The sequence below is a fragment of the Bos indicus genome, chromosome 10, assembly GCF_029378745.1.
Source record: "Bos indicus isolate NIAB-ARS_2022 breed Sahiwal x Tharparkar chromosome 10, NIAB-ARS_B.indTharparkar_mat_pri_1.0, whole genome shotgun sequence".
NCBI classification, from domain to species: Eukaryota; Metazoa; Chordata; class Mammalia; order Artiodactyla; family Bovidae; genus Bos; species Bos indicus.
This window is the reverse complement of record NC_091769.1, coordinates 11,037,157-11,061,685: the sequence shown is the minus strand read 5'-3', so window position 1 is coordinate 11,061,685 and position 24,529 is coordinate 11,037,157. Positions and strand designations below refer to the sequence as shown.

Sequence of the window (24,529 nt, the reverse complement as noted above, 5' to 3'; positions counted from 1 at the left end):
CCCAGAGTCTTTGGCCTTCATCACATATCGCCTGGTAAAGTGCCAAGGCCTCCAGAGAAAGGGCACTAAAATGTTACAGTATAAAATAGCTTTTATACCTATAAAGGTATACTCTATACCATAGAGTGGGTGGAGGACCAGGAGGGCCAGAGGGCTCCTGAAGGCCTTAGGGCTCAGGAAATAACCTTTCAGTGAGACACAAAAAGCAAGGAAAAGGGGGGAGGATTGAGAGATGACATTCTCCAACCATACGAATTTACTTCTCCTTCCTGGACTCTTTTGAATTGGGATCGATCTATAGATGTGTCACAGTAGCAGTGCAGCTCCGATACCCTGGGAGGCGGCTCCTGTAGCAGGGTCTGCCTGGGCGATTAGACAGTGTCAGCAAGCAGGGGGTTGGTGGACAGGCCCAAGCTGTGTCCCGTCACTGAAGACCCTGATCGAAGACCCTAGTCCCGACTTTTGAAGCAACCTACACCTGTAGGCTTTACGTGTGAGGTGGACCAAAATCCTCCATGTCTTGCATCGGTCATGCATATGCCACTGTAGTTTCTACCAAAATCATAATAAAATGATGGTGACAGTGTTTATCCTTTATTTATAACTTAAGGTATTTCCAGGAATTCTGGAATAGGAGAATATATTGCCGCCCAGCAATATTTCTTGAAACAGAAATCTAAGGGAATTTATTTAAAAAATTTGCCTGGATCATTTGCCTTACAAATGAAATGGGAGAAGAACTAATGTAAAAATCAGGGAAGTTTCTGTCCTGAACATAAAGTGAGGCTGCTGATACCACCATAGATAGTGTATGTTGTGAGCAGCTTTCTGAGTTGTAGGAGGGCTCATATCCATATACATTATTGTCCTTATTACTTAAGAGTCAGCCGTCTAGCAAAAAATGGACAGGTAATCTCCATACCAGGTATTCAGAGTATATAGATTGTAGTAAGATGTGGTCCTTTAATTCTCAATTAACTGACATTCCACTAGGGGGAGCCAAATATATAAAAAAGCACAATTGTTGAAAGTACTGGTAGAGGTACGGGTGGAAGGCGTGTGGGGTGGAGAGGGTATAAGAAAGAATTGGACAAACGACCCAGGATCGGTCAGGAAAAGTCTTCATAGGAATAGTGTCCCTGAGCAGTGTTTCTGAGGTTCCTTACCCCAAATAAGGAGGCTGCTGAGGTGAGGAACTGTCAGGCTTCTCTGTGAAAGAAACAGAAGGTGAGACCTTTGGCCTGAGCCTTCTGACTGATGTACATGGTCAACCTCACGACTGAGGAAGAAAGATCCCCTGGCGATTGTCTGTGGATTCCACAGAGAACGGCAGAGTCCCCGTCAAAGCCTGAGCCACGTGGGAGTGATGTCTGGGTAACATGGTTTTTAGAAATCATCTCTTCTTTATTGCCACATTCATATAAGAAGTTTGGTATATCTGGGTGGGCAAAAAGAAAGCCACACTGAATACAAAGAAAATTGTAGGAGGTTAAAAAACATATGACTTTAGTGTTTGGAAAAGCAGTTACGGATTGCGTCCTCCATTTATTTATCCAGGCGATCAAAATTCTGGGTCTGAAATTCTTGGAAGTCTTCTGGGATGGTGTCTGCAAAGGGGGACAGGCACAGGGGCATTAGGAAGGCTCCCTCCAGCCCTAGTGCATCTCGAGCTGGGAGGCATCCTGTAGGGGTCGCTGTCAGCCCGCCCAACAAGCCCCCAAAGAACCACCCCCCATACTCCCCAACCCCGCAGCCATTTTCTACCTCAGGCAGCTTTGCGAACTGTTGGCTTAAAGCCCAGGAGCGTCATTCACAGGCCAAAAGAAAATGAGCAGGCAGAATGGGTTTTGAGTTTATGATTGTGTTTGAGCTATATGAAAATGAAGGCTGCCTCTCAATTAAATCTGCCTCCATCTCTCGCAGAACCCTATGTCCCAAGCCAAGCAGTTTAATAGTTTAATTCTCTAGGGTTCCATCTCCTCATCTATCAAATAGGAAACGTGAGATCTGCCTTTTGCTTGGATCACAGAGGGACCCTCAGATTTCAGGAATATGTGGCATGACTTTCGGCTTCTGGGAGAGATGTGTGCTATACAATAAGGTGGCATTGTTTGATTTTTTTTTTTTTCTAGTAGTAATACTATTCAGTAACAAGAATGTGCATTACCATTGCAGCGATATTTCAGGTTGGACCAAATGATGTTTTCCTGGGAGAAGCAGAACACGCCGAGCCGGCCTCCACGCATGGTGGTGTCTATGGTGACCCCAGAATCAGCCACCAACTCAGAGCCTTCATAAAATCGCACCCTGTGCACAACACAGCCAGAGTGGGTTTCAAACCAAGGTCAGGAGGAACCACCCATCAGGAGACAGGGGGTCCTACTTCTTGGCCACCTACGTCTTTGCTCTGTTTCATCTTCCATTTTTCTCAGACCTGGGCTGTGCTTCTGGCTGCTCTTTTCCCCTTTCCCTGCTAGACTGGGAGATCCATGAGGTCAGGGACCACCTGTTCACATCTGCCCTTCTTCTGTCCCTCGAAAGGCCTAGATGAGGTTGGGCACTGAGTCCAACTCAATGGGTCCTCACTGATGAATCAGAAAGCACAATACGACCCAGGACCAAGAGGCTTTGTGACTTCACTGTGCAGTGAGTTACCCTGTCCAGACATCATACTTAAAAACCACTGCTCTTTGGGATCCAGGAGCAATGATTTTCCTCGGGAGGAACAGCATTCCCTAAGTAGGATTTTAGAAATGTGGGTGGGGGGGCATTTGGGGCTGTAACCATGGCATTTAGTGGCAGAAGGCAGGGATGTTGGGTGGCTTACAAGGCCCTGGAGAGAACTATGAAAACCTGTCCTGCATCCAGACACCTTTGGGGTGCTCCTCCAGACCCCTGGGTAGGAACAGACCCTTGGCCTGTTTCTAGTTATCTGGGCTTAAAACCCAACTCAGGTGTGAATATCAAGTATTTTTGCACTAATATCAACTGATTTTTTTCCAGGGTAAACTGATAAACTGTTGAGTACATTTGACTCTTAAACAACATAGGTTTGCATGGGCACACTAATATGTGGATTTTTTCCCCCCATAAATACTATTTCACTACATGATCTGCGGGTAGTTGAATCTGCAGATATGAACCACAGATACAGAAGGCCGACCATGGGACTTGAGCATCTGTGGATTTTTGTCCATTGCAGGTCTGGGAACCACCCCCTGAATTGTTCAAGTCAACTGTACTTCATTGTCCTGTTTAAAAATTAAGCTGTTCCCTATTCATCTTATTGGAGTATGGTTGATTTACAATGTTGTCTTTGCGAAGTAGGTCAGTTATACCTATGTCCACTCTTTTTAGATTCTTTTCCCATAAAGGACATTACAGAGTACTGAGTAGAGTTCCCTGTGCTATACGGTAGGTCCTTATTATCTACTTTATAAACAGTCGTGTGCATATGTCAGGTCTGACCTCCCAATCCATCCTTTTCCCCCCTGGTAACCATAAGGTTGTTTTCTACATCTACTGCTTCTGTTTTGTAACAAAGTTCACTTGTACCCTTTTATTAGACTCCACACGTAAGAGGTATCATACGATATTTGTCCTTCTCTGTAGCTGTTCATTATTTTAGAAATTCACAACACTGCTGGCAATACCACGTTGTGGCCACAACCCACGAGCTGTAGCAGGACGTCACCTCTGCAGTGATTCTAGGTACACGGGCCAGCAGCAGCCTCACTGTGTGTTCTGCTACGGTTGTGTCCAAGCACTTACACGATTTTGTTATAAATCTTATTTCTCCATTAGGGATCAGATTGATCCTTAACATCATGCAGGTAGGTAATATTTTCTATGACTTCATTTGGGATGGAAGAGGCTGCATTTCAAAATATTTGTTATAAAAAAGGGGACATGCAGCTTAATAGGGCTGAGAATATGACAACCTCCCTCTAGACAGACATCACATTTGATGTAAAGTCTCAAAGAAAGACAAAGTATGAATTAGCTTTCATGATTTCCTTTTTTCCACTCGGCAGCTTTCCTGCCCCGGTCAGGAAAATGCAATCAGCACCTCTTCCTGAAGAAGTGCTACATAAGCTGGTGTGGATCTGTAAGCCTGAGGAATGAGAAAGAAAGTACATTGCTGCTGCTGCTGCTGCTGCTAAGTCACTTCAGTCGTGTCCGACTCTGTGCGACCCCATAGACGGCAGCCCACTAGGTTCCTGTCCCTGGGATTCTCCAGGCAAGAATACCAGAGTGGGGTGCCATTTCCTTCTCCAAAGTACATTGACTACATGTCAAAGATGTGGTTCTAAGACATCCTAGCTTCTGAGAATAGGTGTTTGTTTTTTTAAACAGTCCTACAGGGAAATTCCAAGGGCTTCCCTTGTGACTCAGACGGTAAAGAATTTGCCTGCAATGTGGGAGACCCACGTTCAATCCCTGGGTGGGGAAGATTCACTGGGGGAGGGCATGGCAACCCACTCCGGTATTCTTGCCTGGAGAATCCCATGAACAGAGGAGTCCAGTGGGCTACAGTCCAGGGGCTTGCAAAGAGTCGGACTTGACTGAGCAACTAACACTTTCACAGGGAAGTAAGGCAGAACGTGGGCTCACAAGAGGGTCAGTTCATGCCGAGGGCAGTATGTGTCACTGCTATGTCAGGCGCAGGGGAGACCAAGATAAAATGAGACACGGGTGCTGCTCTTGTGGAGTTTATCAGACCATGAGGGACTCACTGCAGCACGAAATGCTGAGGTAAGTGATGATACAGGGTCCAGAGGGACCACACAGGATGGTGGATGAGAGTCAGTCTCGCCTCACACGGGTCAGAGGGGCAGACTGTTCTGGTGCCCATGCCTCCCCCACAGAAGGTCCTTCTACCCCCCAGGTGGCCCTACCATCCAGGTGGTCAGTCTGAGCGGGGTGTCCTCCTCCTACCTCTTTTCTGGGAGCCTGAGGTCCTGGCTCGCCCTCGGGAGCTGTCTGCTCAGGGAAGCGAAGGCTCTGAGATGTGGGAGGAGGGGGCGCAGCGCCTACCTGATGTAGCCCACCTGGGGCCGGTGCTGCAGGAACCAGCGGTAGGACACCTTGTCCTTCCAGCCCACGTTCCTGGAGTCCTTCCACAGCAGCCTGACCTGGTCACTGGTGTCCCCCGTGTGCCACAGCGAGTTGCGGAGATGCTCCCCTGGACCCGTCTTGGACTTCACGGCCTGGACAACGACACGAGCAAGGTCTTAGATACACAGACCGCACTTCCTGCATCCCGTATCCCTGGGGAGGTGATGGGGTCGGGATTCATGGGTGCAACCGGCAGCCTTGAATCTGGACACAAGGCGTAAACGCTTCAATGCCATTTCTGCTGTGGTCATCCCCAGCCTTCAGTGATCAGCACTGGCCGGCATTCCACTACCTTGGTCCGTGCTTTCCCTGCTGTCAGCCCCATCGCTCCCCACATTTGGCCAAGGAGGGCTCTGACCTCTGCCTTTCCTCCCAGCAGGAGTGACGGACATGGTTTCCCAGCCCTCCTGTACAAAGTTGGCCACCCGAGGAAACACATTAGTCAGTTTCCAAGGGGACTGTGCTCGAAGATGTACCCCTAAATCTTCCCCACCTCTGGGGTCAGACGTTCTCACCCAGAGGGGAGCATGCAGCTCCTACAAAGAAGCGAAGGCATGGCCCCCTGGATGGGCTGCAGAGTTCCCAGATTTGAGCACAAATGCATCGATTTCTATTAATGAATGCCATATAGGAGAACACAGAATTTAAAAGGAGGGTGAAGGGCCCAGAAGAAAGGGAGACGAGTACCTTGAGCTGAATGCCAGGTTCCGCGACAGCTCGGAATGGGGTGGCCTGCCAGTATGTCTGCTCTGTCTGCTTCCACATGACCACGTAGAAGCTGGAGCTGTCCTGGTAACCAAAGATGAAGCCAGCGTAGTCATCGTCCGTCTGGGTGTTGACGTGGAAGGTCCCTTCGAAGTCAACTCCATTAAAAGCCGTGTACCCTGTAAAGATCAAAGCAGATGAGAAAAACAGACAAGCCACGCGGGTAGCTGGAAAGAGTGAATTCCACACAAGTGGTGACTGAGGCCCTGGACATACCCACTGCCAGGCCAGGATCGCTGTTCATGGTCTGCACAATCTCCATGCCCTGCAGAGAGAAATGCAGGAGTTAAGATTAACCTCAGAGGGGATGGAATAAGCTCGAGTAAGCTCAGATTCTCGGGCATCACCGGTGAGAAGTCAGTGATGTCTGAGCTCCATGTAAAGATTTCATTATTTGAAGAACTGCCCTACCTTCTTATATGCTCAAAGAAAACATATACTTTTCAACAAAACAAAACCTCAGTGCTGAGTAGAAACTGTTTTGCTAAAACTGTCACTTGAGTTGATTCAATAGACTCTTAACTAGAGAACATACGCTTTAAAATTCTTTTTTAATTTTTAATTGGAGAATAATTGCTTTACAATACTGTGCTGGTTTCTGCCATGTTGTTGTTCAATCGCTCAGTCGTGTCCGACTCTGCAACCCCATGGACTGTACCCGCCACCCTCCTCTGTCCCTGAGATCTTCCAGGCAAGAATACTGGAGTGCTTGCCATTTCCTTCTCCAGGTTTCTGCCATTCAACAACATGAATCAGCTGTAAGTACACATAGGTCCCCTCCCTCCTGAACCTCCCTCCCACCCCTCTGGGCTGTGGAACATGGGGTTAGGCTGTGTTATACAGCAGTGCCCCCCAGCCATCTATTCTGCATATGGTAATATACATGTCTCAGCGCTGCTCTCTCAGTTTGTCCCCTCTTCTCCCTCCCTCGTGTCCATAGTCTGTTCTCTATGTCTGTGTCTCTACTCCTGCCCTGCAAATAGGTTCACCAGTAACCATTTTTCTAGCCACAAAAAGGAACAAATTTGAGTCAGCTGAACTGAGGTGGATGAACCTAGAGCCTGTTATTCAGAGTGAAGTAAGTCAGAAAGAGAAAAACGAATGTCGTATATTAATGCATGCTGCTGCTGCTAAGTTGCTTCAGTCATGTCCAACTCTGTGTGACCCCATAGACGGCAGCCCAACATACATATGCTTTTAATGAATGTGGCCTACTGGGTGACGCTGGAAAGTCTACTAAGCCTCTCTGTGCCTGCCTTCTTTAGTTCCACAAGGAGGCGAACGCACAGGGGCACCTGCTGCAGAGACTGGGAGCATGGGTCTAGGGAGCATGGGAGACTGCCTAGGCCCCAAATCCAGCAGTCTCAGCTGCTTACCTGCCATTTTACCATGAGGAATCATTCAAGCTTTGTAAGACTCGAGCTCAACATCTGTAAAATGAGGCTAATTAAAGCGCTCCGTCAACAGGACTGTTGTGGGGAATAAATGTGACGTGGGAAAGTGCCTGGCTCACAGTCGGCACCCTCTAACCCACTTCTCTCAGAAGGGCCTGTGTTGGGGGGAGGAACTGGGAGACTGGGATTGACACCTACACACTAGTGATACTGTGTATGAAACGGATAACTAGTGAGAACCTACTCAGGGAACTCTACTCAGACCTGAATGGGAAGAAGGGCCAAAGGGAGGGGATATGTGTATGTCTAGGTGATCCACTTTGCTGTACAGCAGAAACTAACACAACATTATAAAGCAATTATACTCCAATAAAAATTAGTTTTAAAAAAAAGCCTGTGTTGAGAGGCAAAGCTGAGCCATCGCCAGCCCCATGGCACTCACCTGGTTCAGGACCACCCAGTTGGGGTCGATCTGGGCATCCCCTTCAGGGTCCAGGACCACGGTCTGATAGGCCCTGAAGTCGGTCAGGGTGACCTCTGCGTTCTCTGGGCACACGTCTATCCGATCAATGACCTGGTCCTGGTCAAAGTCTGCCTCACAGATGTCTCCCACTCCGTCGCCTGAGGGAATGGAGGAGGGGAGCTGGGTAATGCCCACCACCCCCACGCCACCCCCCTCTGTGACAGGAGCCAAAGAGAGCCCAGCGCCAGGGCTAGGTCTTCAGCCTACGTGGAGAGAGAAGTCCTGGAGTCAGCTGTGGCTGAGCCAGGCCTGGGATCCTGGTGGTGGGTGGCTGAACCCCACTGCAGGTAGTCAGAAGGACTTGCCAGCAGCAGCGTGAGGGTAACTGTTCAAAGCTGACCTGACAAGAAACCCTGGGTGTCCTCTAGGATCGCACCTCAACGACGGGTGGATCTTAAGTCTGACCTTACGTAAGCAAATGTCTGCGGTACTTTCTGGACTATGACATAAAGAGCAGGGAAATTATGGCCATCAGACACTCTCTCAGAATAATTTACAGTGACCCTTAGGCTGAATCTAGCCCAAAGTGTCTTTTGTCCAGCTAACAGGATGGTATTAGTATCAAGACGTGAGTTTGCGTATGCGGCGTGGGCACGCTTACCGTGCTCACAACTCTGCCATCTCATTTCTGGCCCTGTGCACACCTGTCCCCTGCAGGCATCGGAGCCTGTGAACCCCACCCCCGCCTGTGCTGCCCTGGCCTCCTCTCCCTCCTGCTCCCGCTGGGACACTGGTGAAAGGGGTGGGCAGGCCCCAAGGGGGAGCGTGTGGTTGCTTCCCTGCCCCATGTGGTCTCAGACCAGGGCTGTGCCCGCCTCTGACAGCTGGAGACGCGTGGCTCCCAGGGCTCTCCTGTCCACACAAGCTGTGGCTGCTCGGAGGAGCTGGACCCTGACAGAGGTGGGCCGCCGTAAGCCTGGCTGAGGGGAGCCCTGGGCCGAGCCCGCTTACTGTTGCTGTCCTCCTGGGCGGGGTTGGGGACGAGCCGGCAGTTGTCCGGGCCAGGGGGTACCAAGTCTGGGATGCCGTCGTTGTCGTCATCATCGTCACACTCGTCACCAATGCCATCCTTGTCTGTGTCCAGCTGGGCACTGTTGATGACGGTGGGGCAGTTGTCTGTGCTGTCCTGGTGCCCGTCTCCGTCGCTGTGGGAGAAGGGAGGGAGGGGCTACGTCACAGCTCAGCAGGGGACACGAGGAGCCCAGTTCTTAGGAGGAGGGGTTTGGGTTTGGGGTCTTAACCAGGCTTGGTCTTTTATCAAGCTTCCCTGGTGGCTCAGACAGTAAAGAATCTGCCCGCAATGCAAGAAACCCAGGTTTGCTCCCTGGGTTGGGAAGATCCCCTGGAGGGCATGGCAACCCACTCCAGTACTCTTGCCTGGAGGATTCCATGAACAGAGGAGCCTGGCGGGCTGCAGTCCTTGGGGTCTCAGAGTCAGACACGACTGAGCAACTTTCACAGGTCCTGAGATAAGGCTGCCTTATGGGCCTCAGAGACCATTTCCTACTTCCCCGACCTGTTGCAACAAGTAGATCTTTTCTATTCAAAATAAGGGTCAATTTCTGTGATTCTGTGACCAGATGCTCCTTTCAGTCCCTGGCACGACTATGATCCCCGCAGAGACTCTGGGAGCGGAACAGAGGGAGGGGCAGGGGCGCCAAAGTGCTGGCTGGGAGCCCTGGCCCAGCTGTGCGTGTGGCCCCAACATGACACTTGGCGCTCTGTGGCTCGGCATACCCCTCTGTACCATGAGGACAGTAACAGCCCACCTCGCAGGCTTGAAGACTGAAGGCTGATTAGAATAGTGCATATTACATTTTTTTCATGAAAAACCACTTCCAGGGGCCTAGCCCTTGGGAGGCCCTATGGAGTTTCCTTTTCTAATACTCTTCACCATGCCTGGCCAGTAGACCCGAGAAGCATCAGCTGTGAGTGCACAAGAAGTGGACTTCAACATACTCCTCAGTCTCTGAGTCTCAATTTCTTTCCAGGCCTGATGGCCACCAGGGGAAGAGTGTGCCCTGTCCCCAAGCTTCCCTGAGTGGACAGTGGCCTCCTATGACTACTCGGGATTACAGCAGATATTCCTTTCACCAGTTCTACCCATGGCCCATCCTGGGCCAGCAACTACCCCCACAATGGGATGGGAAAAGGAGGCCAGGGACCAGTGCATGCCCTCTAGGCCAGGCTTCCCAGATGGGACCCAGGGAAAGTCAGGTCGGCTCGAACAGCGGGATTCCTGGGCCTGTGGCAGGGCTGTTTTCCAAAACATAAGCCTGAGCTACTGCCGTCAGCAGCCATGCCATATACCCCCGAACGTTTTTATGCAAAACCAAGCAGTTTCTGTCCTCAAGTCTGTGGGAATTAAAATGTAGCAAATGAGTCATTTATTTTAGGCAACTTCTAGAGGCTGGTGGGACAGGATATTTTAGAAAGCACTCAGATGGCAATCAGAGTGCAGGATGACCTGCAACAGGGAACATTCGTGATGCTCATCACTGAGGGAAGTTGTCAGGGTACCAGTCCCACCTTCCACTCAACAACAGAGATATCCTGTGTCAGCCTGTCACGGACTCGCCTCTCCTCATGCTGTGGGAACAAAAATACCTCACTTACCATTTTCTGCAGGTCACCCAGGGGCCAGTACTGTGCCGGGAGCTTTACCCACATTATCTTTCATTTGCACCATCACTTTTAAGATGCATGTAATTATCTCTACTTTGCAGATGAAGAAATTGAGACAGACTGAGAAGTATGCTGACGTTCACTTAGCCAGCATGTACTCTACAGCAAGGACATGGAGCACGTGGATGGAGATGGGGCTTGACAGGATCTATCCTTGAGCAAGGCTGGGCTTCAGAGCTGCTGGCTGTAGGGCAGCCTCTAAGGAGAAGTTGAGGAGGGAAGCTACCTTGTTCCTTTTGCCTTTCAGACCCTTTCCCTCCCTCATCCCTGTCCTGCTCCCCCTATGATTCCCTATGGAGATGACAGGGTCCAGAGTCTCGGACCGCAGGTGCCTCTAGCAGAGCTGCCCATGTCTACGTTTTTGATGTTCTTATAGCATCAGATCCAGCTCTTTGTCCTAACATAGGCCTCCATCCATGTGGGATGAGAAGGGCTGACAGCATTCATTTGCATAGAACAATTCCACCCAAGAAGACTGAATGAAACGATTCCAGAGACAATGAAATCACAAAGATCTCTCAGCAAGCTGGCAGCTCTCTATTTGGGGCTGATGGTGAAGCTTCCCTGAGCTGAAAGAACACACAATAGCAAAAGAGCTAATATCCATGTAACAGAAACTGTGATATGTACTTTCCATAAACTAGCTCAACCTTCACAACAGTCCTAAGAGCTACATTCCAGTTTTAGCCCCATTTTACAGATGAGGAAATGGAGGCACAGAGAGATGGGCAGCTGATGTGTAAGGTTGCTGCTGCTGGGGCTGCTGCTGCTGCTAAGTCGCTTCAGCCGTGTCCAACTCTGTGCGACCCCACAGACGGCAGCCTACCAGGCTCCCCCGTCCCTGGGATTCTCCAGGCAAGAACACTGGAGTGGGTTGCCATTTCCTTCTCCAATGCATGAAAGTGAAAAGTGAAAGTGAAGTTGCTCAGTCGTGTCCGACTCTTAGCCGACCCCATGGACTGTAGCCCACCAAGCTCCTCCATCCATGGGATTTTCCAGGCAAGAGTACTGGAGTGGGGTGCCATTGCCTTAGCTGATGTGTTAAGTGGAGAACTGGGATTTACATCCAGGTGTGTTGCTCCAGAGCCCATCTCTAACAAGGGATGCCACACAGCCTCTCCTGTGATGGAGTCTCAGTTGCTCAAGTGCCTCGTGGCCCATCCATGTGGAGATACAGTCAACTCCCCCATCCACAGAGGTGCAGTGACCCTGACCAAAGACAGCCATTGTTCCTCTAGCAACTCAATCTACCCAGAGAGCCCCCAAAGCATGGTAGCAGCAGAAAGCTCTGAGAGAGAAAACTCCCTCTGGATTTTTCATCTGGTCCTATGCAGTTGGGAGACATGCCATACCTGTCCTGATTGGTGTCACAGGAGTCCCCAACCAGATCATTATCCACGTCAGACTGCAAAGGGAACAGAACGTGTTATTTATCCCTAGGCCTGCACAGAACGTTCCGGAGAAGGCAGGCCTGGCCCATCATCACTGGATCTCAGGAATTATTTCTTTGAAATTGGGGTGGTGCAAGCTGCAAAAGGACAACACCATATTGGTGTAGGCACAATGCTGAATTTTCAAAAAAGCCGTCCAAAATATCAAGCTCCAAGGACGGGCTGCCTACACACCAGATGAGCTGACTGGAGAAGGGCGCCGGGGCAGTGTGGGGGCAGGTGCAGACGCGGCCCTCCGGCACAGGTCGGAAGGGGGCCAACCACAGACACGAGGATGAAGCAAGCAGGTTTTGCTTTGCTTCTGTATTTTGGAGCGGAGCCAGAACAGGAGTGAGTCAGAGGGCAACAATGACGACCCCTTCCCAGGCCTTTCAAAATATGTGACACATCACACCCAAGGATCCAGACAGGAAGGAGGAGAGAGAAGAGAAACTGCACATCGCTGATTGAACCTAATCTGAAATGTCCATACACAGGGGTTTGGGGATGAAAGGGACATGAGGCTCCCCATAGTTAATTTCCGTTACATTTTCCTTTCAGCAGGAAAAAAAAAAACTTGTTCTGGGCATCCTTAGATTCCTAGGACTGACATCAGAGGGACTCTACAGCCTGTGAGATGAGTCAGAGGGCCCCAGATGTCCTGCAGTGTCCCTCTCATCACCTCCAGTCCTACGTATACAACATTATCACCTCTGCTGTTAGGAGGAAGGGAGCAGCAGCAAACGGGGCTGGTGGGCTCTCCTGGGTTCTTCCAGATGCTGGTCTTAAAGTGCATCTTTGCACGGGGCGCTCAGCCTGGGGTTCGGCTTCCCTTGGGTCCTACTAACCTGGTTTGGGTTGCTGACCTCAGGACAGCTGTCACAGGCATCCCCCACACCGTCACCGTCTCTGTCTTCTTGGTCACTATTGGGAACTTTCTGGCAGTTGTCCAGGATGTTTTTTATTCCTTCAAGAGAGGAATGTTTCCCTGAGTCAGGCGAACGTCACCAAAAGGTCTGGAGCACAGACTTTCAGGAGTTGTAGTGATTAGGCCAGCACGCGGGGAGTGGCATCCGCCCAGGCCATCCTCGGGGAGCACTACCCCTTCCAGCAGTTATCTGCTGTGTGTGCGTGCTCAGTCATGTCCAACTCTCTGTGACCCCTGGACTGTAGCCCCGCCAGGCTCCTCTGTCCATGGGATTTTCCAGGCAAGAACACTGGAGTCAGTAGCCATTCCCTTCTCCAGGGGTGCAGTTATCTTGAGGTAACATCAAAGGATGAATTCTGGGAGGCTCAAAAACGAACAGTGACTTGTGGCATTTATCCAGCGAGTTAGAATCTGTCCAAGGTGTTGAGGGCTATCACTGTGACCAGATGAGGCAGCAAGAGGGCCAAGCCTGGGGAGGGAGGAGCTCGTGGGTCTGTTACTACCAGGGCCCCAGGGCTTGGGCGGTGGTGGGCTGGAGTCAGGCCCTTCACACCATTTCTCCCCAGCTTCCTGTTCAATTGTGTCATCTCCTCTTGGTACCTTGGAACCAGGGATGGTGGGAGTGGTATTTATATCATGGAAATGCAAATGCTACAACTCAGGGCCTTTTCTGTTCATTTTGCTGAGCTGGTTTACCAGCTGTCCGGCTTATAGAAGGTAAGGTTGCATTTTAGAGAGGTGTGAATTTTCTGGAGTAGGGTGTTGGTGGGTATAGTGTATTTCTAAAAGGATATTCCTTCAAGGTCCTATAAAGTGATATGTTTTTCAGAAATGATCAGATCCAGCCTATACTTTGATGACAATCATCTGTGTTTTATGGGAGCTATACAGAAACAAATGTCCTTCCTTATGGCCTGCAGAGCTCTAGAATTGTTCTCCAGGGGTGCTACTCACACAGACCAAAGTATGAGGCCCTTCAGTGGACCCTGGAGCTGGCTGGTGCAGCCACCTGCCTGATGGCCCTTTCCACTCTCTGGGAAAAGACCTGATTCTCTGCATGAGGAGCCTGACCTGGGGCTGCAGTGCTTGATCCTGCTCTGCCCCTCTCCCTCAATCTTCCACTTCTAGGGCTCTTATGCTTGAGAAGGATGGTGGGAGGGAGGAAGCTGTAGTCTGAGAAGACAGATGTCTTCCAAAGATACAGCCTTGACAAGACACTGCTTGAAGGGATTCCTACAGCTTCTGGCAATGATGTTGAGTTCCTGGAGCATGAAGGTTATTAAACATGGGAGAAATAAGTAGACAAAAATAAGTGGACCTGGGGTCCCCCAGGCTCAGGCCATGTAGAACCCCCCAGAGAAGGAAGGCCTTCAGAATCAGCAATTCTGTTCCTGCTCATAAGAGAGAACAAGGAGAAAAGCACAGATAGGTCCCAAGGAAAAGACAACGCGAGGCAAACCCACCGTCCCCATCCATGTCGTCATCACAGGCATCTCCTTTCCCATCCCCATCAGTGTCTTTCTGGTCATTATTCAGCACGTTCCGGCAGTTATCACAGGCATCCCCAAAGATGTCTTTGTCACTGTTCCTCTGGTCCACGTTGTGGGTCAGGACACAGTTATCCTAAAGGATCCCGAGACCGACATTTACTGAGACCGCCTGTGTGCCTGGTCCTGTGGTGGATGCCAGTCAACCTCCTCCCACCCCACCCCCCTGCTGCTGGCACGAGATGTCAGACCTCAGGCGGTCAAAGCTCCTCAGTTTTGTATTTTAAACATTTTGGAATCTTAGAAGAAAAAGTTACAGTGCTGTGGAAACACAGGCATGGAAATGGACATTTGGGATGATTCATATAAACAGTGAACTTCATGGACTTTCTTCTACCATCTCTGGCGCGTGGCCATTCCCAGACCCTCCCAGCAAAGCAGGTGCCTACCTGCTCATTCAGGATCCCGTCTCCATCAGCATCATCATCACAGGCGTCTCCAATGCCATCCCTGTCTGCATCTTCTTGGCCAGAATTTGGCACATACTTGCAGTTGTCCTAAGTTGGAGAAACACAGCTCAGAGGGACATGTACGTTTGTCTTTTTTTCAGCTTTACTGAGGTATTTTAACTGACAAAATGGCAAGACATTTAAAATGTATAATGTGATAATTTGATACATGTATATATTATGAAGTGATGCCTCCACTGATTTCATTAACATATCTGTCACCTTACATATTTATCCCTACCTTTATTTTGCTGAGAATATGTTAAGTTCTACCCTTAGCAAATTTCAAGCATACAATACAGTGTTAACTACATTAGATCCACAGATCTCATTCACCTCATAATGGACAGTTTGTACCCTTTTACCAACTTCTCCCCATTTCCCCACCCCATCTCCATCTAATTCAAAAACTATTTCTGACCTCAACACACTTTGTACCTATCTGACTTTATTGTCAATGGCTGTTTTGCTACATTTGAGATGCAGCTACTTTAAAAATACATTCTGAATGGAACCCACAGAACCCCTCCCTGATATAAGATGTGGCTCTGGAAAGCCACAGAGCGAGTGTGCATATGTGCTCGCGCGTGTGTCTGCGTGTGTCTTCTCCTGCTCGTCCCCCTCACCTTTTTGCAGTTTCTGGCCGAGCATGGCAGCTCCTCATCAGGGTAACTGTCAATGTCCACATCCTTTCCACAGATGTAGCCGTCACCAGCCCAGCCGACCCCACACTGTGAAAAGAAAGCCTGTCAAAAGCCCAGGCGCTGAGCCTGGTGGGAGGCTGGGGCTTACAAGGGCCTCTGCTCCTGTACACAGGCCCAGAGCCAGGAGGCTTTGTGGGGAGGATTTTAAAACTATTAAGCTGTGTTTTGAATATTGTAGTCTAATGGTTCAAAATTCAAAAGATACAAAGGCAGAGTGAAAGCTCCCTCCTGCTCCTGGGCTCATGAATCCAGGCAAACCACTCTTTTGAATACTTCCAGAGACATGCTGGGCAGAGACCAGCAAACACATATTCTTTTCCTTTTTTTTTTTTGTCCTTTAGCACAACTGGTAGCACACATGTATACTACTCTGCACCTTGAGTTCTAAAAATTTATATTACATCTTGGGACCCTTTCCATATCACTGCATGTAGATTTGTGTCATTCTTTTTAATGGGCACAGATCTATTTTACATAAATTGGAATACATGTGCCTTAATTAATTCAACTAGTCCCCTACTGGTGGGTGTCAAGTTGTTAAAACCTTTTTCTATTGCAAACAATGCCGCCACAAAGAATTCTAGTACATTTGTCCTTCTGCACATTTGACAAATTCTAGTACATTTGACCTTCTGGTTTCTTAGTGTGAAATTCCTGGTTCAAAGGGTATTTATTTGTATTAATATTTGTAATTTGGGATTATTGTCAAAACATTCTCCAGTGGAAATAAATGCACGCATCGGGAGAGAGGCTGTTGAGGCACTTTCCTTATCATCCTGGCCCCATATCTCTGTATCTAACGGTCTTCTAGATCAATTTCCACCACACAGGGAACCTTCCAAGGTGCTTAACCTCTGTTCATATCCCCTAACAGGAGAAGGTTCCCACAGGTGCATTGCTGGGTCTGTGCGTTCTCCATTCCTCTGAAAAAGTCTACCCAAGTTCCCTGCCACCACCAGCTGCTGAGGGGAAGCCTTCACTGCTAGTAGAATAGGCATCAAAGTAACAGTTATTCCCGACCAGACTCTAAAGGCATTTACTCCAGTCCTTACAGTGATGATGCAAAGTCATCATTACCCAATTTTACAAAAGAGTCAACTTAGAGCAGCGAAGTCCCTTCTTGCCCAAGGTCTCAGGGCTGGGACTTGAACTCAAGACTGTCCCAGTTCAATGTCTTCTGCCATATGTATTTGGTTAACATGAGTTCTCCCCTCATATCCATATCCTAGTGGGCCTGGTTAAAAGATAATGATAAACCTAAGAGAAAGGCAATCCTTCCATAAGGGCGTCCGGGGTACGAGGTGGTACCTGGGAGCTCAGCCCAGGAGCAGGATCGGTACCTGAAGGGACAGGCAGAACAGAAGAAGGAACAAGGGACAGGGCGGCCTGGAAAGTGACAAGGAACCAGTGAGGTGGGGAGGGAGGTGGGTAAGAGTCTGGGGAACAGCGTCAGGGCCAAGGGAAGAGAAGCTTGACACTAGTTAACGTTAAATTTCCTGCCCTCATTAATCAAGATGAGGTGATTTAAGACCAGTGACTTCCTAGGCTGCAGCCTGTCTGTTCTCAATCACATGCACCCCTCTTCTGCAACCAGAGACATGGAAGGCAGGGTTCCAAAGACACCCCTCCCGTAACTACCCTTATTTCCGCTCAGTTGTTTCAGTAGGGCCATTAGAAGGCCTGGAAAGCACAGCCATGGGGGTATCGTCCTTGACTCATTTTAATGAAGAAAAAATTTCCTCTAGGAACAAATACGTTTTTAATGAGCCATTTTCTGACAGATTAAATTATTTTAGTAGTCACTCCAAGTGTATTAATCCTTCACCATCTGTCGCTGTGCCTTATTACAAATTCAAAAACACATTAAGAGCCCCATCACCCACCATCCCAGGGGAGTCGTTAATTTGTTCACAAAAGATGAGGATTTAAACATAGATATATGCTTGCCTCTCAATGGGAATAAACAAGCCCCATTGATAGGAATTAAAGAAATTGTTGGTTTTTTTCTCCCCCTTCAACCCAGCTCGTTCCCTTGTCAGTACCTTGTACAAATTACTTGTACCACTGGAGAGAGGGGATGGTATTATAGTTATTTCTTTAACTTGGTTTTGATTCTCCTCATTCTTCCTATTTGAAAGCCATATGCTCATAGTAGAAAATTTTGAGAACAAAAAGGTAAAGAAGTCTGAGGTATGAAGAAGGGAGAAGTCTCCCAGAATCTATCCTGCTGCTCAGGCTGACTGCTACACCAGACTCTAAGGGGCCTGGCTCCCCGGGGAGGAAGCAGGAATTGAACAGCTGAAGACGGATTATTTAGCCATGTCTAGAAGCCCCCACTCCTGCCCCAGGACTCCGGGGCTGGGGTTTGGGGGCAGATGGCAGTAACAAGCTCCATTCCTCACCAAGGGCCCACTCTACACCTGAGTGGTGGGAGACCCTCTCGAGGCTGAAGTGCCCTGCCCTCTTCTCCGGCCTCCCCTCCCCAGGCAGTTCCAGGGCCGGGAGCTGCACGGGAAGGAGAGTGAGCACCCACCGAGCTCCTCCTGAGCCTGGCAGAGGCGGGCACAGAGAAGAGCGGGTGCTGTGGAAGGTGGAGGGTTTACTCCCAGGGTTTCTGACAGCAGCTCGCCACCATCTCCCGGAGTGTTAGGCCAGACTTGGAAATTGGACGTCCTCAGGGCGAGGACAATGAGGAAGGGAAGTGTGCTCATGTAAACCAGCAGCTTATCGAGGGACTAGTCGAGGGAAGGCGTCTCCCCCGAGTCTTGGGGCTCACCTCCTGGGCCTCCCACAGAGGGTGTATGGGAGCTGGGGCTCCACCACCAGCATGCTCAAGAAAATGGTGTTGACCCACGGCCAAGAGAGTGCAAAGGTGGCTGATGGTTAGGTGACTTCAGATTGCTCTCCACAAACTTCAGCTGCCTCTGTTACAGCCACATCCTTCGTTTATTTTGATGGAATTGCTTTCGTTTTTGAGTACTTTTACTCTGAAGCAAGCAGAAACCAGAGAGCGGTGGTGGTTCAAAGGGAAGGGAGAAAACGACAAAGCAAGCAGCAGATGACTTACCACGCACGTCACATCCCCCTGCCTCTCTTCGATGCACTGGGCGTTCACACTGCAAGGGTTCAGTTCTGGATCTCTGCAGTTTCTTTCCATTTTGCATCCCCTCATCTGATCACCGATGTACCCTGGTTTGCAAGGCCCACAGCGATAAGATCCCTGCAAGGAGCAGAGCGAGATGATGCTCGGACCTGGGAGCAAAGGGCCTATGACGGTGTCTGTCTGTACATGGACCTGATGATGCCAGGACGAAGTGAGCCCCACGCCTGCCTCTGTTATGTGCGTGTCTTATAACATCGTGTGAATATTGAGGGAGACACGAGCAGACTGGAAGCCACAGACAGCCACAGAGACATAAGAGAACAGAACCAAAGGCAGAAGAAGGCTGGCTGGGGAGCCGCTTGGTCTTGCTGGCTCCACTGTGGAGGGCAAGGAGGAAAGGGGTGAAAACCTGAACGAAGTCCTGGGAGGTAGAGAGAGAGAATTTACCCTGGGGACAAAGGATATGGTTGGGTTAAAAGGCAAGTTAGAAAAAAATTTTTTATTTATTTTTTAATCAAGTGATGGACAGAGAACTGTTGGTGGCCTAGCATTGAGGATTTTTGATGAGGTGGGCTGGTGTGGAAGAAGCCTGGCAAATGAGCTGTCAGGTCCATTGGGATAGCACTCCCAAGGCAAGCCCAACTTTTTTTTTAAAGACAGCTTTACTGAGATAGAATTTACATACCATGAAAGACACCCATGTAAAGAATACAATTCAGTGATTTTAGTCATTCACAACTCCCTAATCACTAAGCGTAAAAGATGCTCTCCAGTGATTTTTAAAAATATATTTATTTGGCTGTGCGGGGACTTAGCTGTGGCATACACGATCTTCAGTTGTGCCACGAGGGATCTAGTTCTCTGACCAGATATAGAACCCAGGCCCTCTGCATTGGGAACATGGAGTCTTAGCCACTGAACCACCAGGGAAGTTCTTTTTTTTTTTTTTTTTTTTGCTGCACCGCAGGGCTTGTGGGATCTTAGTTCCCTAACCAGGGATTGAACCTGGGCCCTGGAAGAGACCTAACCATTGGACTGCCAGGAAATTCCCTCCAGTGATGTTTCTTGGTCTGTTAGCCTCACTGGACCATAGCCTTTGGTCAGTTCTCTGCTTTTCTTTGCTCCTCTGCTCGTCTTCCTTCGCCTACTTGTTCATTTTTGAGGTTCTCTAGAGTTCTACTTTCTAGACAATTCCACTGCCTACTTTTCTTCTCCCAGGGTGGCTTTAGTTATCACCTTCATGTCAGTGTCTCCCAGATCTATTTCTGCAGACTAGCTTTCTCCTGGTAAAAGGCTAAGAAGCAGGAAGTCCCAGTATATTAGCAGGCAGTGTCGTGAATAAAAACGGTTCTGCAGGCAAACTGGACGTCTTACGAGATGTGTGGTCTTCGCCTAATTGTTTAACTTTACTGGGCCTCAGCTCCTTCAGCTGTAAAATGAGAATAATGATAGTGCCTATTGACAGATTGTTGTAAGGATTAAAGTAAATGGCAATATTTATAAAATGCTTTGGCATATAAGGAAACTAGGAAGCTAGAGATTAAAACCTTTCCCAGGAACACACAGTAAGTGAGAAGCAGTGATGTTGTTTAGTTGCTCAGTCGTATCCTACTCTTTGTGACCCCACGGACTGTAGCCCACTGGGCTCCTCGGTCCATGGGATTTCTGAGGCAAGAGTATGTGGAGTGGGTTGCTATTTCCTTCTCCAGGGGATCTTCTGACCCAGGGATTGAACCCACATCTCCTTCATTGGCAGGTGGATTCTTTTTTACTGCTGAACCACCAGGGAAGCGAGAAGCAGCGGTAGCTGGAGCCACCAGTTCTTTCCTGACAGTCTACTCTGCTACATCTACCACCTTGAAAGAGTCAACAGGAACTTCCAGAAATAAAGTCCTTTTCCAAAGAGTTAAAATTTAGACCCCTAAGTGTTAAGCAGTTTAATTTAATACAAATGACTTTTGAGAAGTTCTGTAATAACAATGAATACTATTTGGGAATTGTCACCAGTAAAATGCCTATTCTGGAATACTGAACTATTAATACAAAACTAAGAAGCTCTTCCTATTTAAAAAATATAAGAATGATAATATTTTATTAAATAAACATTCATCCAAAAGCCCAACACTGCAATTTGAGAGATGGTAAAGAACAAGTTTGGCATTTTGAAAAAGATTATTTTGGACATGCTACTCTTGCTTGTGAGATCTTAGTTCCTGGAGCAGGGACTGAACCTGTGCCCTCAACGCTGAAAGCACAGACTCCTAACCACTGGACTGTCAGGGAATTCCATCATAAAGTTATTCTTATAGAAAAAATTACTTATCCATTACTCTTATAGTAAAAACTTTTTCAGCACAAAACTTTTTATTTTTTGGCCATGCTGCACAGCATGTGAGATCTTAGTTCCTCAACCATGGATTGAACCTGTAACCCCTGCATTGAAAGTGTCGAGTCTTAACCACTGGACCACCGGGGAAGCCCCTCAGCACAAACTTTTATCCTCATTTGCAAATCAAATATATTATGCCCATATGTTCTCTACTGCCTTGGGGTTATGATTTATAGACACACACTTGTTTTAATAACTGGTCATCAATAACAAGAGCCATGAAACATACTTACCAAAGTGTTAATACAGATAGAATTAAGAACACATGCTCCGTTTCGACACTCATCAATATCAGTGCAGACCTAGTGTGGAAGGGTTGAAAGAGACACACTGTTTAAGTAGACAGGCAAATACATTTTGCTTTGTTCTGACATCTTTGGTTGAAGCAACAATATGGACTTTCAGAGTGGCTGGTCATCAGAGCACTGTTTTGGCCATCTCCCTGTGTTTGCTTTGGTCTGAGCTCAACCTAATTCCAAGTGATAGCTGACTCCTTGGTATTTAAAGTTGTTCAGAAACCTAACATGATTAATCTGCTCCACAATTTCAGGAAGGTTCTGCTTTACCCTGCCTGGGACTCATGAACTTCTTCTACCCAAGGACTCCTATCTTTACTCAGTTCTGAAAAATTCTTAGTTCCCCTCTGCTCCTGTTCCTTCTATTCTTTGTAACTATACTTAAACAAATACTGGATTTTCTTAATCTCTTTTGACTCTTAACTTCTCATCCCTGTTTTCCATATTTTTCTTTCTCTGTGCTATATTCCAGATGATTTCCTTAGATACACCTTCTAGTCAATAAATCCCCTGCTAGCTGTTTTGCTCATCTATTTTATTTTTGATGTCAGTTATTATATTTTTCACTGAATAAATTTTACTTAGTTATTTTTTCAAACCTGACTATATTTTTTTCCCCACATTGCCCTATCCCTTAACTATGGTATCTACTTTTTCCTTTTTCTCCTTCTGAACTCATTTTAATATCTGTCATATCTCCTCAGGGTAGCTTCTTTATATAAATTACATTTTTGTTTATGAGTATATCCTTAGTGGCCTTACTTGAGGGTGTCCCACGGGCCCTGAGATTTGGAGTCTCTTCACAAAGTGATATCAGCCAGGGCCCTGGGGATTTTACTGCTCTAAGGCTAATTTTTATGTCAATTTTGGGGCTTGTTTCTGCATTCTATGTGTAACACAGATTCAGATATCATGACTTTATGTTGTACAAGCTTGGAGCTTTGATTTGCTATAGGGAACCATGATTTTCTGTCAACCATGTCCCAAAACAGACATCAAGCTTTCTGTTGATTTGCAGGGGGGTGGCTAGGAAAGTTTTTTCATCTCCTTAATGAGGAGGGTAGCTCTCTGAGGCTTCTGGCTTTCTTCGGGGGTATTAGGTCTTTCCAACAGTATCTGCTATACCCACATAGTGCATGAACCCCAGTTTCCCACTTGGAGGGCCTATACCCATCTTCCATCTCACATGAGCTGCTGTGGCATCAGCTTCCATCTACAGCCCTGACTCTGAGTTCCCACTTTGTTTCTAGAAGCTGCACATTTCCTTATAGTTCTTTTGATATTGGTCATGCCTTAAAATTTGTTGTTAAATGTTAGCAAGTTGGCTCCCTTCGACTTGAGTTTCTTCTACCATACTGGAAATCCACTGGAAGGGCTCCTTCCTAGCTTACATAAGGCACCTTCTATTTCTTTTTGTCTGTTTCCTTTGGCTTAGACTTGACGATTCTGTCTTTACAGAAGAGGAAGTAAAGCTTTAGGTCATTACTCTAATGACTTCTTGCCATCCCTGTGTGTCTAGCTTGGTTCCTTTTTCCAGCCTAAAAAATGATGCCCTCTAGAATTCTTTGATAGGCAGCTAGGAAATAATGAACCTCTGTCCTCTTCAAAGCTAATAATTTCCCTAAGGTAGTAAAATATATTTATAGACCAACCATTTTTAAGGGCTGAATACATCAGAAAGAATTTCACAGTCAGTCAGTTAAATAATGACCAGGATATAGTAGAACATCGAGAAATAAATGGAGACTGTCACAAACTGCTCAAGAGCTTTATGGCAATTTATAGCTGATATAAGAAGAAAGGGGGTTTTCCCCAGGGGATTACGTCTACTCTTGAAATCTTCTCATCTCTAAAACAGCTTCTGATCAGCAACAATGACTCTATAGAAGTGACCTAATTTTCCAAAGCTTTTATTTGTTTCGCCAGTTCTTAAGTTTTTGTGTCACTAATCGTTCAAATGGCTACCAACAAAATAAGCCTGGATCCAGCCACACATCCAGTCTTACTGCCTTCACTGTTTTTCTAAAGATACTCGATGATCCCAGTTGACTAGCTTGCTCCTCACCAGCCTTGATGGACACGTATATTCAGAAATGAGTTGGAAAAACCTGCTAATGTGCCCATAGTGCCTGAGGACATTCCACACACCCTTATGGAATGGAAAGAGATGGGAACCAACCAAAGGTTTCCTGTTGGCGATTAAAGATCAAAAGACCACCACTTCAGCCCACCTGCTTGTTTGTCTTGGCGAAACTGATCCCAACGCCCTGCATCATGGGCCCCGTGAAGCCCACCGGGCAGGCATCACATCTGAAGCCAGGAGCCAGGTTTACACAGCGCACGCCAGGATAGCAGGGGTGGTACTTACACTAGAGAGAAACAAAAATTCAGTCTGTAGCCACAGGGAGAACACACGCTCAAATGTCCGTTGTTCATCTCTTTGCACAAACTTGTGGAATCACTTAACTATCCATTTTTGGGGGGCTGAAATGATCAAAGGCAATAAAGGCTTCCAATTTCATAGTGACCCAGAGAATCCCTGACCCACACGGCCTGGAGGTTGCCTTGTTGTGAGCTTTGCTATAATATAGAATGAAGCACAGCCGAGTGGAAAGGGTCCTAATGTTCAGCAGCCCACCTTCCAGGGCAAACTCCCTGATATTCTAACTTGGAATTTAAAAATGTCTGGGAGAGAACAGTGCTCCTGGACATTTGTCAGGTGGCCATTGAGTCCAAAGGCATTATTAAAGCAACTACTCAAAAAGACCTTGAGAAGATCAAGCCAGGGCAGCTGTCATTTCTTCAGTAAGATGTGATTCATCAGGGGCTGTTCCTGACTTTGGACCCTATCAAGCCCATGGCTGTTGCAAGGCTCTCACAGTCTAGGAGATTCATTCTTCTTTTTTTTTTTAAACCACTTCAACTAATGTAAAAAACATGACCACTTCCTGCCCTTTCAAAAGAAGGAAAATTCCAGTTCACAGATAAGAACCACATGCAGTTCTGTGAAACACGTGCAGATGCTCTTCCAAAGGGACTAGAGATCGTCTTAATTGCTTACTACCTGGGGAGGTAATCGGCTACCATGAGTCTATAGGATGCATGTACATAAGCTAAGCTTCTTCCAGCCTTCCTCTGGCCTGAAAGTGTGAAAGTGTTAATTGCTCAGTTGTGACCGACTCTTTGCGACCCCATGGA

At 47.8% G+C, this 24,529-nt stretch overlaps 1 protein-coding gene across 1 annotated transcript in view; it reads right to left on the bottom strand.

The window, feature by feature from the left end:
- Positions 1-1,383: 1,383 nt before the first annotated feature.
- Positions 1,384-24,529, bottom strand: part of THBS4 (thrombospondin 4) — a 53,821-nt gene continuing 30,675 nt past the window's right edge. The window contains exons 8-22 of the mRNA XM_070796883.1: positions 23,563-23,700; positions 21,269-21,337; positions 18,611-18,763; positions 15,466-15,570; positions 14,780-14,887; positions 14,307-14,466; positions 12,764-12,882; positions 11,838-11,890; positions 8,752-8,945; positions 7,720-7,898; positions 6,100-6,148; positions 5,806-6,002; positions 5,038-5,210; positions 2,168-2,307; positions 1,384-1,607 (exon numbers count right to left, since the gene is read on the bottom strand). Coding sequence (XP_070652984.1) covers positions 1,546-1,607; positions 2,168-2,307; positions 5,038-5,210; positions 5,806-6,002; positions 6,100-6,148; positions 7,720-7,898; positions 8,752-8,945; positions 11,838-11,890; positions 12,764-12,882; positions 14,307-14,466; positions 14,780-14,887; positions 15,466-15,570; positions 18,611-18,763; positions 21,269-21,337; positions 23,563-23,700 — 1,899 coding nt within the window. The 3' untranslated portion in view covers positions 1,384-1,545. The remainder of the gene's footprint in view (positions 1,608-2,167; positions 2,308-5,037; positions 5,211-5,805; positions 6,003-6,099; positions 6,149-7,719; positions 7,899-8,751; positions 8,946-11,837; positions 11,891-12,763; positions 12,883-14,306; positions 14,467-14,779; positions 14,888-15,465; positions 15,571-18,610; positions 18,764-21,268; positions 21,338-23,562; positions 23,701-24,529) is intronic.